This window comes from Phocoena sinus, chromosome 5 (assembly GCF_008692025.1).
Source record: "Phocoena sinus isolate mPhoSin1 chromosome 5, mPhoSin1.pri, whole genome shotgun sequence".
Lineage (NCBI taxonomy): Eukaryota > Metazoa > Chordata > Mammalia > Artiodactyla > Phocoenidae > Phocoena > Phocoena sinus.
This window is the reverse complement of record NC_045767.1, coordinates 5,787,792-5,806,571: the sequence shown is the minus strand read 5'-3', so window position 1 is coordinate 5,806,571 and position 18,780 is coordinate 5,787,792. Positions and strand designations below refer to the sequence as shown.

Sequence of the window (18,780 nt, the reverse complement as noted above, 5' to 3'; positions counted from 1 at the left end):
TTGCATTAGACTGGAGCTCCTTATATGCACATATTATGTGTATTATTTTCTCTTAATTTCCCTTGACATTTATTCCAGTAAATGACACAGAGCTAATACATATAGTAATTATAGCTAGCCAACTAACCCAACAGTGCTACGAACATACTTTTCTCTGACTCTTATAGAGATAACTGACAAGATGGTGGAGTGTTTTCTTAACAACAGCTGCCGTATGGGTGATGTAATTGCATAAACATTTATATTTATTTATAGGAAGGCTAACTCTGAGTTTTATTCTACATTTGATACTGATAGCCAGGCTCTCATCAAAGTTCTTTAGAAGATAAATTAAGAAAACTGGCAAAAGCCAGTATTTTAATACATCCAAATCCCTATTTCCCTTCTTATTCAATAACTAAAAGCTATTAAACACAGTAAGATTTTACAAAGTCAAGATCATGACTGATTCAAGTGTGAAATAGAAACGTCTGTGACTGAAAGAAAAACTAAAGTCTATACAATTAATCATCCGTAGATGACACGTATTCACGCAGAAAATCTAGATAATTCCAGCAGGGAGTTAAGGGAAAGAACTAAGCTTCACCCCAATTATCATGTATGCTATACAATTAGATTCTAAATTCACCAAATGTAATGTGTGTAGATAAGACAGAGTGGGGTGATAGTTGAGAATGATAGCCAAATTTCTGACTTGAGCAATGAGGTAAATGGTGATACCATTCTCTAAGAGAGGGAAATCCAGGTTGAGGGGCTGGGTTGAAGGGGAAATGTCTCACATCGTCATGAACATTTGGAGAAAATGTGAGGCCAGGGTGTCTGACGTGTCTATGTGCATTTATCCATTTGTCAGTTTGGTGGTAATTTCCCATGTTTATCAACCTGGTTGGCTCAGGTTGATAAGTATCTACCTGGTATCTAATCCTATTCATTAGCTAGTTACATACTGTTATTTAAACTTACAAGAGAATAGAAAAGCAGTGGAGAAACAGGACAATGTTTTACCAAGGCAGAAAAGTCGGGAAAATAAATGCTTACACAATAATACGCTTTAACTCATTTGGAGTAAGTGCTGGCCATTAAATATAGTCAAAACAGTTACCATGCTGAGAATTACAGGGTCTTAAACATGCCTTTAACTGATACTTGACATGTTAGAGTGTAATGGTGGGTGGAGAGAGGAGTATCACAGTAAATAATTGAAGATAAATTCTAGGCCTCTCAGCAATGGTTTCTCACGTGTTATTTTCACTTCAACACTGAAAGAAATGACAAAGGCATGAATAGAATGAAAGCCGACTTAATGAAGTCTTTTTTCATACAGTTCAGTCACGCTGAATCTCAACCAGTTTCCAGACAAGGCAATTTTGGTACTAGAGCCACATCTCAGGACCGGTTTGCTGGGATCGAAACCGAGATGCACTTCTAGAATTGTCTTTATTCGAATGAGTCAAAAAGGTTAATATCGTCGTATCATCTACTTTGTGTTTTTTCAACTTGATGGTGTCTGCAAAATCCTTTTCAATTTACAAGATTTTAGGTAGAAATGTGCTTCAGATTGGTATCTACTTAGTTACTTCAGAGATTTGAGTGTAGCAATAAATCTAAATAAAGAAACACTATAGACTTCCAAAAGTTAAGGGGCCTCCAGCCCAACCTAGTCTACTTTTAGCTTCTAAGAGTATACTTCTATCTGAGCTGCCAGTGATCCAAATTCACATCGTCATTGCAAAATCAAAGCAAGTCAAAGATTATGCTGTATTGACCTTCCATACCCCAAGGGCTGTCTACGAACAAAAGTTGCTTCAAGAAAGGCAGCTGGCACTGGATATTCATTCATTCATTCAACCATTTTATTGAGGATCTATTTATTGTCAGACATCATGTTGTACTGATATAATCAAAGTACTAAGTGCATCTTCCCTATCTCTCTTTGGGACCTAGATATATGGCTTGAATTGCAAATTTTAAAATACTGGGAAAGTCAAAGCCTTTCTCACAATTGATATGATTCCAGAGCCCTACTTTATCTTGAAGTCATCTTTTCCATACCCATCCGTATCTGAAACTTAGCTCCTTTAACAGAAGATATACACACACACACACATCTGCCTATTGTCAAGTTTAGTAATGCTATTAAAAATACTGTATACTCCCAAGTATAGAATTATATGGCAGAATGTATAGCCTTCTCCCGTCTCTCTAGCTCCCTGTCTCTCCCCATTAAAACTCTCTCGTCTTCTCCACTCTCCTTCACCTCTCAAGACCTAAGCGGCAGTGCACTCGACGGTCCTACAGATCTGTCTCTTGCTTCAACAGTGTTTAGATGCACCAGACCCAGGGACGCCCCTTGCTTCAGTCTCTGCCCACCCTCCAACCTTTTTTCCAGTCTCAACCTTTTGAATCAGCCACTCATCTACCCTCGGCCACCAGGACCTGCCAGCACCATTTTTCGATCTTAACTCCTTATTAGCGATCAACCATGAGCTCCCAGATTCATCAGAATTATTCCACTGAGGTGGAGGCTGTCGTCAACCACCTGGTCAACAGGCATCTGCGGGCCCCCTACACCTACCTCTCTCTGGGCTTCTATTTTGACCACGACCATGTGGCTCTGGCCGGCGTGGACCACTTTTTTTTTTCCGCGAAATGGCCGAGAAGCGAGAGGGCGTCCAGCGTCTCTTGAAAATGCAAAACCAGCGCGGCGGCTGCGCCCTCTTCCAGGATGTGCAGCAGCAGTCCCAAGATGAGTGGGGCGAAACACAGGGTGCTGTGGAAGTCACCGTGCTCATGACGAAGAACCCGACCTTGGCCCTTTTGGAGCGGCACGCCGTCGGTTCTGCCTGCAGACCCCGCCTGAGACTTCCGGGAGAGCCGCTTCCTGGAGGAGCAGGTGAAACTTATCAAGAAGATGGCAACCACCTGACCGACCTCCGCAGGCCGTCTGGTCCCTAGTCTGGGCCGGGCGAGCATCACTTGGAAAGACAGCCTCAAGGACAGCTAGGAGCCTCCAAAGCCCAGCAGCCTTTGAGGAGCCCCTCTGGTGTCAGGGTTTCTACCCGAAGCCCCTCTCTGCAGCCACCAGGCAGCTTTTTAACTACCCTGGAGCCCTCTCCCAAGCCTTGGACCAAATGGAAACAATAAAGCTTTTAGCAGGAAAAAAAAAAAAAAAAGACCTAAGCAAATTCTTTTCCTAGTTGCATGCCTGCATGCCTGACATTTCTGTCTTATTTTATTGAAATGTTCTGACTCAAACCCAAGTCTCTCTCTAGTCTGCGACGTTCTATTTCCCAATAAAATCTCTAATGTACAGAGCAAGGTTGTTCAGTAGAACTTTCTGTAATGAAGGAAATGTTCAATATTCATCTGGTCCATAGAATAGCTACTCGCCATATGGGACTACTGAACATTTTAAGTGTAGCTAATACAAGTAAGGACCTGAACTTTTATTTAATTTTAATTAATTAAAGTTTAAATAGTCACATATGGCTGGGGGCTACCATCTAGAACCACTCTAGATCAAGTAACCTTTGCTAAGCATTCGAGAACCTGCTTAATTATCAGGGCTATATTGGCCACCAAGTCATTAAGTGTATCTTTACAGACCTCATTTTCTTCACGTTAAATATTCTAATCTCTTAATGAAAAAATGCCAAGGACTGAATTATCAAACCAGACTCACTTGAACCAGAGTTTCAAACTTTAGTAATGATTTTGAGTTTAAAATTAATCCATGGGACAGGCAAAGCAAAGAGAAATCTAGAATCCCTAGTGCAGGTCCCCTGATGCTTTCTTGTCACATCAATACCTTCCAGCCCTGATGAATGTATGAGATCACTAATAATGTATGTGACTACAGTACCTACACAGAGGGGATCTATTTTAATCCTGAAATTCCTTCACTTTATACCAAATAGCTTTCATAACATTTCCTAGAAGGCCATGGCCACACATCCATAGATTTCATCCCCCCCCCCCCCCCGCCCCCGCAATCCACAGACTATCATAAGCAATCATGGACAGACCAGGTGCATCAGCTCAAAGTATTCCATAGATAAAAGACTCTCCCACTACTGAACGCATTAGGGCTTTCCCCAGGAGTTCTGTAATTAGAATGTCTATAAGAAGATTGACTGGGTCACCTTCGTTCTTTCTTGGAGGCATTTTCCAGGTAAAGGAAGAGAATGCATTGAAGACCTGACGCTTAACCATTTTCTTCCTACTCAAGAAACTGTGTTCACTGATACTCTGTTGAGTCCTAACTTATACGCATCCAACGGTTAGGTGGCTATGGTGAGAATGTATTACCGGTTGAGCATCATCCAGGATGTAGTGCCATATTTGGTCCAAGTTCAACAATCCCAGGGGAGCACTGAAAAATGAAATCTTACTATCAGCTGCAGGTTACCTGGACTATGGAAATCTACAGTTTTGATGTCCAGTATAGAAGCCACTAGCCACACATGGAGTCCCTGAATGTGGCTCGTTCAAATTCAAATGTAAATACAAAATGTGCACCAATTTTTGAAGACTTAGCATCAAAAAAGGAATGTGACACAGTACATTAATAATTTTTATGTTAACTACATGCTTATATGAAAATATGTTGGATGTATTTTGTCAAATAAAACGTATTATTAAAATTAAGCCTACTACTTATTTTTACTTTTTTAATGTGACTACAAGAACATTGAAAATTACCTATGTGGCTTGTCTTTTGTGATTCACATTATGTTTCTATTGGGCAGCACTGTTCTAAAATATTCTATTTCAAAAACCCTTTGCTGGGCTTCCCTGGTGGCGCAGTGGTTGAGAGTCCGCCTGCCGATGCAGGGGACACGGGTTCGTGCCCCGGTCCGGGAAGATCCCACATGCCGCGGAGCGGCTGGGCCCGTGAGCCATAGCCGCTGGGCCTGCGCGTCCGGAGCCTGTGCTCCGCAACGGGAGAGGCCACAACAGTGCAAGGCCCGTGTACTGCAAAAAAAAAAAAAAAAAAATCCCTTTGCTAGTTAAAGCTCAAAGCCTCTTTGTGATCTCTTCAAACTCCCAGATATTACATTTCCATGGCACTTTTACCAAACACCTCCTCTATCCACACTGTCTCTGTTTTGCTCTATGTTAGCTCAGCCCCAAATTCATAACCTTTATCAGTTATTAATTTAAAGGATAGGATTTATAAGCGTAGAAACATGATTGACAATTAATGGACTGGAGTTGCATCTTAAGATCTCCTGCCTTCTCTTTGCTGCCTTTCTTTTTATTCTTCATTCATTCTTCCTTTTCCTCTCCTTTCTTCTCAGGAACAGAACAATCTCTTTCTCTGTCTCCCACAGAGCAGTTTGGTAAGCATCATATTTTATTTAAGCATGCTTTTGAGGTCTCTCTCTTTACCTAAATCCAGGCAAAATTTCTCCTTATGATGAAGTCTAGGGAATACATTTTTCTGTTTTTTACACTTGCGATACAAAGATGAAAGCCACTGGGGAGATCCTTCGTGTATTCATAATCTAGAGGGGGATACAGAAAAGTTAAAACAAAAATGAAAATGGAATATGGAAAGAGCCATGATCAAGCCATGTACAAGATGCTGTGAGAACATAGGGAACCGACAACACGAGTTGTTAATTACACAGATGGATAAACGCAATCACAGCTGTATGGTTTTGGCTACATTCACCCTATGCTCTACCAAGCGACCATGTGACGTCCATCGTTCACTCTACCCCAACTTCACTACTCTAGAGATTTTCATATTTTAAATACAATTTTATTAAAAAGCCCCTTATTTAAATAAAACCCTATGGAAAAAATGTGAACCTATGACTCAAATAAAAGCACAGTCACTCTGATTTTGGTGAGCAGTGCGGAGTCCTATTTATTCACTCCTCTCTTCTACTGTGAAATGCAGTAATCCCTAGCGGGACTTTGAAGGGCACAGTCTGCTCTGTTGCCTTGGTTCTTGAAATATTCCCTTTACCAATTTTCTGACAAATCCTCCTTGGTCAACGTTGAGGGCTGCTGTTCCAAACACCCCTAATGGCGGCTCCCTGTGATTCTCCCCACTCTCAATTTCTCCCCATGTGTTTTCGTCCAACACGGCTTCAACTCTGCTCCCTAAAGGCTGGAAACATCCAAATCTAAACTTCCAACACAGTTTTCATCCAGGCTTCAGGTTCACATAGCAACATACCTGCTGGATAGCTAGACGTCTCCCGTGGGCTTGAAGTTCCACAGGCACCCCCATCTCTACGTGCCCGTCACCTCACACCTGAATGATAACCCTCACACCTGAACGGTTTCTCCTCCAGCATACTTCATCACAGTTGATGACACCTCTTTTCTTAAAGTCAGCCTGGTAAACAGCCGGGCATGTTTTACTTTCTCTTTCACTCATCCCACACCATCTTCCTGAACTACCGAGTCCTCCTAAATATTTTTTCAACATGTCCTGTGTGGTAGACAGAATAACGACCCGTCAAAGATGCTTCCATCCTTATCCCTCAAACCGGTGGATATATTACCTTACGTGGCAAAAGGGACTTTGTAGATGTGATTCAGTTAAGGGTTTGGGGACGAGGCTAATGACACGGGATAGTATTATCTCGGTGAGCCAACCCCAACGTGATCACGGTCGTTATAAGAGGGAGACAGGAGAGTCACAGTCAGAGATGTGACGACAAAAACTAGGAAACCAATACATCCCTTACCTCAGTCTCTATGTCCACAGCCCTGGTTTGGTTCCTGTCACGTCTTGTCTAGAACACTGTCACCACCTTTTTCTTATGACCCTTCTTATACACGGGTCCTCTAGAATCTAGTCTCTACTTACTATAGGGTTTTGTGAAAGCTGCCCCTTGCTTACCCCCCCAAGGAATCATATAAAGATTGCTCACCAAGGCCTATGTGATCCCAAATGACCTGGCCTTTGCCTCCTTCTCTGGCTTTATGCCTTTATATCAGCCACAAACACCACCTGAGGTCCTGTAACAGAGAAGAACAAACCTGACTCCATATTGGATCTGTTCCTTTAGCCCTATCCCTTACACTTGTGCTCCGTAGCCTATGCTTAGTCATGCTGGCTCTGCACGTTTTGTAAAAGAATGTTGCCTAAAGCCTGAAATATACAGGATAGTCCATTCTCAAGGCTCTGATCTTTAAAGGAATAACACTTTTCCATTCAGATAGAGATACAGAGTTGCAGAACAGAGAACAGCATTTGTCTTGCTGGAGCTTTATAGGAACCTTGTGACAGGCCCCACATGGATGTTTGCAAGGACAAAGGATTCCTGCAGCAAGAGGTGTGCCACAACCTGCAACACTCCCTCCCCTTTTACTATAAAAGAAGCCTGCATGCTAACTCGGGTAAGATGATTCTTTGGGACACTAGTCCACCATCTTCTCCGTCTGCTGGCTTTCCAAATAAAAAGATGGAAAATCCATCTAAGATAGCAAATGTTGTATAGAACAGACCAGGGTTGCAATGGTATATTTCCAGTTTAAAAGTATAACTTACCTTTGCATTGGTATGTTGCAGGTAAGACTCATACTTGGTCAATGAAGGAAAAAGATTTTATAGGATAAGCAGTCATTTAAAATCCATATTCATATTGGAACTCAAATGAAAGTCTCTGGAATGATCTCCCATTGCCATATTTATCTTATATAGCTGAAAGGTTAATAAGCCCATCTCAAGGCTTCTTTTCATGCTTCATTTACTATAGAGTTAAATGTAAATTGTGGAGAATATCTTATGATTCATGCGATATTGGTATTTGAAAATTATACTACCTGGAAACTTCAGATTATTAGGTCAAAAATTCTGCCAGGCAAGGTGAGAAGTGAGAAAGTTTGTTCTAGGCTTCATTTTTCTCCGAAATCTAGAAAACAGGACTGAACTCCCTGGAATGAAGCAGGGGATCGCAGTAATCCATGGGTGAGATGGGCTTCTCTTGCTAACATGGTAAACTAACCATCCTTATTCTTCTTTATTTTCTGCTCTCTCTTTTACGGATCTCAGATGCATAAATAACTAGGAAATTTGTGGTAACTTACAACACGCATTGACAATTATTTCATTGGTACATGCATTTCTATCACAGTTCCTCGATATCAATTTAATTTCCTGTAAAATAACCCCCCTTCCATTCTAAAAACCGATTTGAATGGAACACATTCTTATTGCATTATTGCAGTTAATTTATTCAAAACTATTGTCTTTTAAAAACACTAGTAAGCGGTTTCTCAGTTCATGATTGGTCCTCCATCTTGATCAACCTGTGCAGTCTCTGTCCTGGTTTTGTCTCTGTTGTGCTGTTATTATTGTTATTATTTTCCCCCTACATCTGCATCTCCACTCTTCTTGCCTTCCAAATTTCCCTCTCAGAATGCTTTACCTGTCACCTAAAACTCCTGGCTTGTTTTTGCTCTTCATTACCATGTAGTTCAAAGTATCCTGTAAAATATTTTTACTTAAGAGTTTCTTACAGTCTCTTTTTAATATTACAGATATACAGACTTTTTAAAGCTATCTTTTTATTATTAGATAATAAAAAATTATTAGATTTATTAAAATTTTCTAATTTTATTACATTATTATCATAATCTCCAAGATATTGATTCCTTGAGATTTGGTGGGTTTTCACTGAGTCCCAGTAGAAACTCAGCTTTGGTGGATGGTCCATGGATGCGCAAAAATAATATTTGCTTATTGGATATTAAATGTATACATATGTAATTTTATATATAAACATAATTTATATATAATTAAATATAATTATGATTTTCAAACATTCTAAACTTCATGTCTTGTGTCTGTTAAAATTTTCAATTAAAATTGGTAATCCATCCAAATTTCCCTGTCACTCTGTCCACTGCTCACCCCTTCACCCCAACTAAAAACAAGTCCTGAAAGCAAGAAACCAAAAGGAACGTAGAATTGTCAATCAGAAGTAAAATCGTTTTTTACTAGCTACGGCCTTAGGGCAGGATCGTGGAAGTGAGGCCTGTAATTTGAGGTGAATTGCCTTACTATTGGCAGGACGTTCCAGTGGTGAGAGGACCTGGCGAATTACACTTCCATTCTTAATATGTCCCCACAGCTGGATAAGCCATCGTCAAAGTGAACATCATTATCCCACAGGTATCCCAAAGAACTAGTAATACCCATCACCAGTCCTCCTACCAGTGGAGGTTTCTTCTGCTTTTGCTCGGTAAGCAAAGAAAATTCAATACTTAGGAACAAACTGAAAAGAAAACATTTAGTGGTTGGAGAATAGGAATAATTTTTAAATGCTTTTATGTAAAGATATCTGAAATGTTCCAAGCACTTACCATGTGACTTTTGAACTTTTGATGCTTTGGACTTAATTCCAACTTGCCTCTGTTTCTTCCTAATTGTGAGGACCTCCTAAAGTCGCCATGAGGATTAAATGAGTTAGTATATATTTAGTGCCTAGAACAGTGCTAAAGGCACATAATATGTATTTGTGAAACGTTAGTTATTTTTATCTTATTCCTGCCTACATTTCACTCTTTCTATTCTTTCCAACTTCTTGAATGATTCATGCTTTATAGAATGTGTGTGTGTGTGCGTGCGCGTGTGTGTGTCTAGAAGCCTTTCATCGTTACTAAAATCTCCAGGAATTCTGCTTCCTCAAAACCATTCACCCATTCAGTTATGCAGGAACCTGAAAGCCATGACTGGATTCTGCTTGGGGTTAAAATCTGTTACCTGGAATTGTGACTAAGAGAGTTGATTCTTCGTCTGAGCTTTTCTCTTTTTTTTTTTTTTTTTTTTTTTTTTTTGAGCTTTTCTCTTGATTGGAAGAGACGTATAAACTCAGGCATTGTGTAACGAAGGCCAGTACAGGGAAGAACAGAAGTATAATAGAGTCACACGGAGACAGAGATAAGAAATGGAGAGAATGTGACCTAGCTTCCTGTACTTTCCAGTTCCAGACATGTATTCCTTTCTAAGGCCAGATTGCATTCCTGACAAATGGTTCTTCAAGACATGGCTATATCCATATCCTATTCCCTCTTGTGCTTCAATTACTTGAACTGCTTTCTGTTACTTGCATCTAAAAGAGTCCTAAATAATATAATACAACACATCACAACCGCCTTGTTAAGGCTGAAAATTGTCTTTGATGGCTTCTGGGATCAGAAGGTAAAACAGTAATCGTTGTTCAGCATCTTTTCATTTACCACATACCTGAGACCACAAATCCCAGAATGGCTGTCAACCTGACCAAAATATGAGAAATAGAGAATGACATCATTGGAAGTGTTCTGAAACTACAATACATCATGCCGTCGTCCAAAACAGACATCCCCCTAGATCCAGAGTCTTAGTAGGTTTTCCTGTTTAGTTCCCCTGCCTTTTTCCATTTCCTACCTAGCTCATGCAAGCTTACTCCATGGGGTTACACGCTTCTCCTCTTACACTCTCTCCAGTGGAAATACATCAAGTTACATCATCTTCAACTGCCAACTTCATATTTACCCATTTAATCAAAAACGATTTGTTGGGTAATAGACACTTTCCAAGTTCCATGCTTGAGTCAGATTGTGGATTAAAAAATAGAAAAGACATGTTTTCTGAACCCATGAAGGTGCGTTTCTATGCAGAGTACTCTTTTTTTTCCTTAATAAATTTGTTTATTTATTTATTTTTGGGTCTTCGTTGCTGTGTGCAGGCTCTCTCTAGTTGCGGTGAGCAGGGGCTACTCTTTGTTGTGGTGTCCAGGCTTCTCATCGCTTCTTTTGCTGCAGAGCACAGGCTCTAGGCGCGCGGGCTTCAGTAGTTGTGGCACGCGGGCTCGGTAGTTGTGGCTCGCAGGCTCTAGAGCGCAGGCTCAGTAGTTGTGACGCACGGGCTTAGTTGCTCCGCGGCATGTGGGGTCTTCCCGGACCAGGACTCGAACCTGTGTCCCCTGCGTTGGCAGGTGGCTTCTTAACCACTGTGTCACAAGGGAAGCCCCAGAGTTCTCTTAAATGTGATGGGGTGGGCAGAAGGAGCGATGGTTCTTTCCCATAGCTGATATTTACTTCCATGTAGAAGGCACCATGTTAGGGAAACACTCTTAAGCCTCATTCTAGAAGAGTAGTGTCTTAATCTCATTGGTGAGTTTGGAAAGAAAAAAAAAAACCAACTGTATGTCTTTTCTCTCTTGGGAGCCATCCTGACCTCAGAGGACATTAATTCTGCCGTGCTGCTCCACGTCTTAAGTTTTACAGGGGCAGAGACCCATGCGAAGAGGCCTGAAATGGTACAAGACTGCCTGCGGTGGGGTGAGTAAATCTCTCTAACCCCAGAGTTCAATGTTAGAAAGCCTACTTGCCCATAGCTATGAATCACATTCTTCTATACGAGCTGTATCAGAAATAAAGGTGATATTTTGTTCTCCTATCTGCCTTACAGTTTCGACTTCTATCTTAATTGATTCATAACTCAAGTAGGGAAGAGAGGTGCTATCCATAAGCCTCCACAAGAACATTTAACGATGTGTATCTAAATTCTCTCCTCTCACCTGAGCTGTTGACCTATAAGCTGATGATCAGGGGACGTGTACAGATGGACTTTTCACGACCTCAACTTTAGCACTTCACAAATGAAAATGTGCTGGAATCGCCAATCACCTCATAAAAGGAAATCAGATGTTTTACCACCAAAAACCTCTGGTCAGTCACATGCCCCTTTATTTTATCAGCTCATTCAGGCCTGACACCACAGAGTCACCTATGACTTCTCTTCCTCTTAATCCTCCAGAGTGAGTCAGGCATGATGTCATGCTGCTTTTTTTCTCCAGAATTTCTCATTCATCTGCCCTTTTCTTTCCCGTCCCAATCTGGACTTCTTCACACCTGTTTCCTGCACAAGCTTGTCAGCTAGATTTTGCCGAACCCAGATCTTTCCTCATCAACTCTAGCAGAACTGACAACCTTGCTCAGTTGCCACTTTGACCATACGATTCCCTTCAGAAATGTGTTCAGTGGCTTCTGTCTTCAGGTCAAACTCATTTTCCTGATATAAAGGCACTGGCGTAAGGGGACATGGTACAATCAACTTCTCTGTATTTACTCTTCTCAACTCCACTCAGAATTAGCTCTGTTATGAACCAAAAGCATAGTATGCTTTTAATACATACCTTCCACCAAGTTGCAAACCACGCACACACCATCCAAAATCAACATCTACCCAGCCGACCCCCTCCTCCAAATATTTAAGAACTAATGCGAAGCCCAACACACATTGTCACGGTTAATCACACACTGTATTCAATGATGTGTTCCTGCGGTTTATTATTAGGTTATAGATTCTTCTTTATCCAAGCTGAATTACTGTGAGTTCCCTGCGCTGAAGAATCAGGGTACATTTCCCATACCATAAAGTTCATTGTTAATCATATAGCAGATACAAAATAAATATGTAATGACTGATTGACGTATAAATATAACGAAGTAATTGTCTTTACCTGAGAGATGGTTTGATCCAAGAGTCAGGAATTTAAGAGTGATTTGATAATCAGAACTTCTACTCTGACCTTTTTGACTTTCTCTGTTGCTTGAGGCAAGGCATTTTAGCTATTTTGAACTCATTTTCTTAATCCAAAAATGGAAGTAAGGCTTGTCATCTCTCTTATTCACAGAGAGTGGTGACGAGTATCCCAGGCAATGCAAAGCACGTGGCTGATACAAGGTTTAATAAAAATGATAAATAACATCTATTACAAAATTGAACCGTTGTTCAATTTCTTCTGCCCTTTCAGTCCTTTGATTCCATATTCTCTCACTGAAATCTGAGAGCTTTAATTTGAGAAAGCGTTTTACTAAGAATCATAGACTTTCTACATTAACCTTTTGTTATCACTAGGCACGCCTGGATGGTATCAAATTATTCTCTTAAGGAAATCAATACATCACTATAAGTGCATAGAGAAACACCTGGTAATGGAACTTCAGATTAGGGAGACCTGGGTATGAAAATCTGCTTCAGAGCAAAATGGCAAAATGGATGGTTCCTGATCTCATTCCCCCTCACAGAAAGAGCAAACAGCACTGCCCATAGACAAGACGCCCTTGTGAAGATCCCAGGACGTAGGGGTGAGGCTGAAGCACCCTCCTGGACCGCAGAAATCAAGAAAAGACGCATTAGAAGGGTGACCGAGTCTCCCCTCCCTCAGGTCAGTACGCCATCACACCTAGCAGTTCTCCCCTGGCCTACAGTTTCTCCAGGGGGAAAAGGAGAGCACAGGGCAGACACCCAGCTTCCCCAGCATCCAGGAAGCTTCCCAGGAAACCCACTTAGGTATCTCCTGATGGGAATAACTGGGGGAACAGCTAGAGCTGGAGGAGAGAAGCGGGCTCACAGAAACGAGTGTATAGATCTCGGCAGACAAATTTCTGCTGGCAGTGATTTTAGCCTGATCTGAGATCTCAGCCAGCAGCTCTGCCCATCTGCAGACCCAAGCCGGTGGCCTGTCTAGCCAGAGAGCTTAGTAGAAGTTCTGCCCAGTTTGGGTGCACAGCCAGCGGGCTGTCCCAGTGGCGGAGCCCCTCCTCTAAACCCACCAAGAGAGTGAGAGCTTGTGAGCAGCTCCGTTCAACTGCTAGACATAGCCTCCAGCCCTGCCTGACCAGCAAGCCCAGCCAGAGACCTTGGGCAGCTGTGAAGCTCATCCTGGAGCCCCGCTGAGGCAGAGAACCAGGCTGGCAGCCCCAACTGCAGAGCATAGCTTCCAGCCCTGTCTGCAAGGGAGCCCAAACCAAGACCCCAGGCAGCCTCCAGCCAAGCCCGCAGTACTTGCTGGCCGAGCACGGCAAGCTTCCTCCTGCAGGCAGGGGGCCCAGCCAGCAACCCTGCCCAGTCATGGAACACAGTCTGTGGCCTCACCTGCCCAGGAGCCTTGGACTGCAGCCCCACCCACTGCCAGGTAAAGCTGGAGGCCCTGCTCCACCAGGGATCCCAGACAGAGACGTCGCCTAAGAGCGGAGCTCAACCAGCGGACTGCCCGATCACAGGCGGCAGCCCAGCCTCAACGGAGTCCAGCCAGTGGCACCATCCGGCTGGGGAGCACAGCCTGATGAACACAGATTCGAAAATTCTCCACAAAATCCTAGCAAACTAAAGTCAACGTTTAAAGGATTTACGCAATGACCAAGTGGGATTTATTTGGGGGATGTAAAGATGGCACAGTATCTGCAAATCAATAAGTGCGATTCATCACATTAATAGAATCAAAGATTAAGATCGTATGATATTCTCAATAGACGCAGGAAAAGCATCTGACAAAACAGAATATCCTTTCATGATAAAAACTCTCAGCAGATTGGGTATAGAAGGAATATACCTCAACATAATAAAGGTCATACACAGCAAACCCACAGCTGACATCCTACAGTGAAAGGGTTGGACGCTCTTCCTTCAAGACGAGGAAGAAGACAAGGATGCCCACTCTTACCTCTCCTATTCAACATAATACTGGAAGCCCTAGCCAGAGCAGTTAGGCAAGAAAGAGAAATAAAAGGAGTCCAAATCAAAAAGGAAGAAGCAAAATTGTCTTCGTTTACTGATGACATGATCACATATTTAGCAAACTCTAAATTTGCCACCAAGACAAATACTCTTTGATCTCACATAAGTATTATCTAAAAAGTTGAACTCATAGGAAGGAGGTTGGTGGCTTACCAGGGGCTAAAGGGTGGGGGTAGTGGGGAGATGGTCAAAGGGTACACATTTTCTGTTAGAAAATGAATACATTCTGCACATGTAATGTACAACACGGTGACTGTAGTTAACAATACTGTACTGTATACTTGAAATTTGCTAAAAGAATAGATCCTAATGTTGTCACTACAGGAAAAAGTAGTCACTGTGTGAGGTGATGGATGTGTTAACTAACCTTAATGTGGTAATCAGTTCACAATACGTACATGTATCAAATCATCCCATTGTACTAAACTTAAACAATATTACTTGTCAGTTACATCTTAATAAAGCTGGGGGGAAAACTGTATCAGAGAATTCCCCGTTTTCCATGGAAGTGTTCTTTAAATAATCTCAAATAATTTTTCTTACTTTATTTCCTTATTTCCTTAAATGAAATTCTTGTTCTCTTGCTAGAAAAGTCACTTTTCATCCATCGTGAATTATGAAGAGTGGGAAAAAAAAACCACTAAAAGTTCTTCTCTGTGTTTCTACAGAACCAGAAATAATTTCAAATATCTATAGTATTGACATTTTTCACATTGACCCACTAGAGTCAGATGAATGATACCTTTATTCATAAGACAATAACTCTGTTAACAACAGGTCATGCAAGGTAGATTTTTGTTTAATGTTTTCATTTGGGCAAAAAATAAATTTAGAAGTTAAGAAGAGATTTAAAAATTATAGCACCAGAGGAATATCTCTCTCAAAAAAAAAATTTACAAACCATCCTAGAGATAGCTGATGAATGTTCAACACTGTAGATCAGATGTTAATCTAACTTGGAAGAGAGAGGGGAAAACATGCTAAGGAGAGACAACAATAAAATTCCCAGAAAAAAGCTTTCCCTCGTACGTTGATTACATATTCCTGTAATTACTTCCTCTTTCAATATTAGATGGTGAGCCTATTGCAGTTTACAAATACCTTTGGCAGTGTGAACTAATTAGATAAAATATAGGAATAATATGAAAGTGGTAAAACAAATTATCTTCTACTACTGAAAAATTCTATTTCGAACTTTAGGAGAGGGTAAGATTTGAAATTTTGATAAAGTTCAACGTTCATGTTGTGTGTGAATTTCTTTTTGTCTGTGACATCTCCGTTATACTGGGTAAAGACCAAAACTTTGAACATTGCCTAATAAGTCCTCTACAATTGCTCCTCTTTTAAAGCGCATTATAAACTTTGTCCTGTGCTCTAGTTGCACCGGTCTTGCATTTATTTCCTTTAACAAGCCTTGCTTTCTGTGGTTCAGGGTCTTTATCACACAGTCCGCTTTGCCTGTAACACTCCTCATCCCACCTTCCCTTTACCTGGTTAATGAGCACCCATCCTTCAATATCAGTTCATATCACATCCTTAGGAAAGCCTTCCCCAACCTCCTAGACCAGATCACACTGGGGTATACTGCCTTCTAGCACTTGAGATTTACCCTAATTCTTAACAATACAATTGAGTGATCAAGAAAAAGTATATCTCTGTCTTCAACTTCGTGAAGCACAGGCAATACCAACTGTTCAGTATTGTATTTCTAGCACCCACCTCTTTGCTCGGCATGGGGAGGTTCTTGTGGAATTTTTCTTGAATCAATAAACAAATAAACTTTGACTTTAATGCCTTGAGTAACAAATTCTTAAAGGAACATGGCAATGTGGGAGTAAGAAGTAAACATAAAGTTTAAGGTGGAATTCAGAACATGAAAAAACTTTTGTGGCATATTTAGATTTTAGGAGATGGAATACATAAAAATAATGACATATTGTTATATAATTACAATGTTAATTACTATGACAAAAGGAAGATTAGTTTCTCTTATTTTTAAGAGAAGTTAGAATAAGAGGAAAATAACTGGTTTGCTCATACCTTTCTTAGGGTTATACTCATTTATACTTATTTAGTTTATTACAGCTAGAGGGGATTTCAATTTTTATAGTAATTTAACCTGAATTAACACCTTTGAAATCCTGTTTCATATCTCTTTTCAGAGATTAATAAATCTTCAAAGCTAAAAACGTAAAGGGTATTGAATCCTAATTATATTTTTATTTTTAAATTCTTTCAAACATCAAACATTTTAAGATCATAGTTTTTAGTCAACGTCTGCTGGTGACCAGGTGTTCTTAGGCTTAATACTATAAAAACAATAAAATGTCTATGAAGACCTGACCTTCTAAGTCAGATTCCTAGAAAGTCTGCACATATAATTTTTAGGGCATGTGGAGGCAAAAGCAACAGTACAGTTATCCATGACCTGCCCACCCATCCCAGGATACATCATCATCTCAAATTTTTATAAATTAGACACAGCCTAAAAATTCCAGTAGAAAATTATTAGATGTAGTTCAGCTGCAAAAGTCATTGTGAAGCTAAACCAGCATGTTTAAGAGCCTAATGAAAGTTTTAAAAAATTATTAGCCATTACGTATTATCTAATTTTTCCTACACATTTTCGTTACACTTCCAGTCATATTCATTAATTTTAAAATAAGTATATCTACATATCACATGGTTTGTATTTCTTTTCAAAAGTGTTTAAATTTAACAGGTGCAAAAGTTACGTTTCCTTTTTTATTGTTCTCCCAAAGTATGTCATCAGGAAAAAGTGCTACTTAATCTCCTGTGACTATTTCGAAGAGAAGTTTGTTCATCAGAAATATAGATTTTCTTCTGCTCTCCATTTCAGACCATTATTTGTTTTCAAGTTAGTATTATGAAAAAAGATACCTTATCAATAACATAGGAGCCCAAATGCATTTTCATGGGAAGAGATCATAGTAGGTCATTTGCTCATTGCCTCTATTCAAGACCCACCTACCAACATGAACTGGGGAGGTAGGAGTGGGGAGAAAGAGAGAACGAACAGGAGAGGAGAGAGTCTGAAACTCTCCAGTTTCCTTATATTCTGAAAGTAAGACATTTCACAGAATTTCACAGAAGCTAACAGATTGCTTAGTTTTAAAGGTACTGTAAACTACTTCGGAAAAAAGTTTATCATGAAACCTAATGAATAAACGTCATTTGTTCATTTATTGAATGTATGAATCTAAAGCACTGAGCACCTACTATGCTTCAGTCAGTAAAAGACAACTAAAAATTGGCAAATCCAGGCAGAGAAAGGAATCGAGCATATCGATTACAACGGTGTACAGTGAGTTCTACTAAAGAAATGCACCCCAGAAGATGGAGGTGGTCAGGGCTCAGGTCCTGAACCAGCTTGGGGAAAGTTTTTGGAAGAAGTGACTTTTGAATCTCAAACTTGAATGTTGGGTAGAAGTATGCTACGCTGGGTATAGGAGACAGGAATGGTGGAAGAAAATATAATTCCTGTAGGAATCCGCCCTATGTCAAATGAAATGATGGCATGTTTTCTTTGTTAGACTAAAAAGACAGTTAATATTGTGGCAGAGAATATGGAAGTGGTCACTTGTACCTGGAGAAAGAAACATGGCAGATTATGGAAAGCCCAGTATGCTATACAGAAGTATGGATTTTACCCACCCAGAAAAAATTATTAATAATTACTAGATGTGAAATCATAGAGGGTTTTTTTTAAACATGTACAAATCTCTTTTCTTAAAATAAATTTATTTTATTTATTTATTTTACTCACTTATTTTTGGCTGCATGGGATCTTTGTTGCTGCGCGTGCTTTCTCTAGTTGCGGCAAGCAGGGGCTGCTCTTCATTGCAGTGCAGGGGCTTCTCATTGCGGTGGCTTCTCTTGTTGTGGCGCACGGGCTCTAGGCTGCATGGGCTCAGTAGTTGTGGTGCACAGGCTTAGTTGCTCCACGGCATGTGGGATCTTCCCGGACCAGGGCTCGAACCCGTGTCCCCTGCATGGGCAGGCGGATTCTTAACCACTGCGCCACCAGGGAAGTCCCCATAGAGGGTTTTTACCATATTTGTGCTTCAGAAAGAACATTCTGGGGAAACACGTGAAGGCTGAATTATAGAGAGACAAGGAACGAGACTTTTGTTAAGAGGTGGGAAATAAGAAGACCGAATTAGGACAGGTGAGAAAAGAAAAGAGAAGTTGCTAGATATTTCAGAGCAGAGGACAGATGGATG

At 40.6% G+C, this 18,780-nt stretch overlaps 1 protein-coding gene across 11 annotated transcripts in view; it reads right to left on the bottom strand.

The window, feature by feature from the left end:
- Window positions 1-18,780, bottom strand: part of SLC7A11 (solute carrier family 7 member 11) — a 314,580-nt gene that overhangs the window by 196,578 nt on the left and 99,222 nt on the right. For 6 of the 11 annotated variants that reach the window (XR_004349977.1, XR_004349976.1, XM_032632570.1 and 3 more), the window contains exon 12: window positions 2,576-2,881. The exons of 1 other annotated variant lie outside the window; for it this stretch is intronic. Coding sequence is in view for 6 of the 10 variants with exons in the window: in XM_032632570.1 (XP_032488461.1) it covers window positions 2,576-2,881 (306 nt within the window). In the remaining 4 variants the exon portion in view is untranslated. Of the gene's footprint in view, window positions 1-2,575; window positions 2,882-4,308; window positions 4,373-4,969; window positions 9,407-18,780 lie in introns of those variants that run through there. 4 more of the 11 variants (XR_004349979.1, XM_032632577.1, XR_004349980.1 and 1 more) reach the window with 4 other exon arrangements.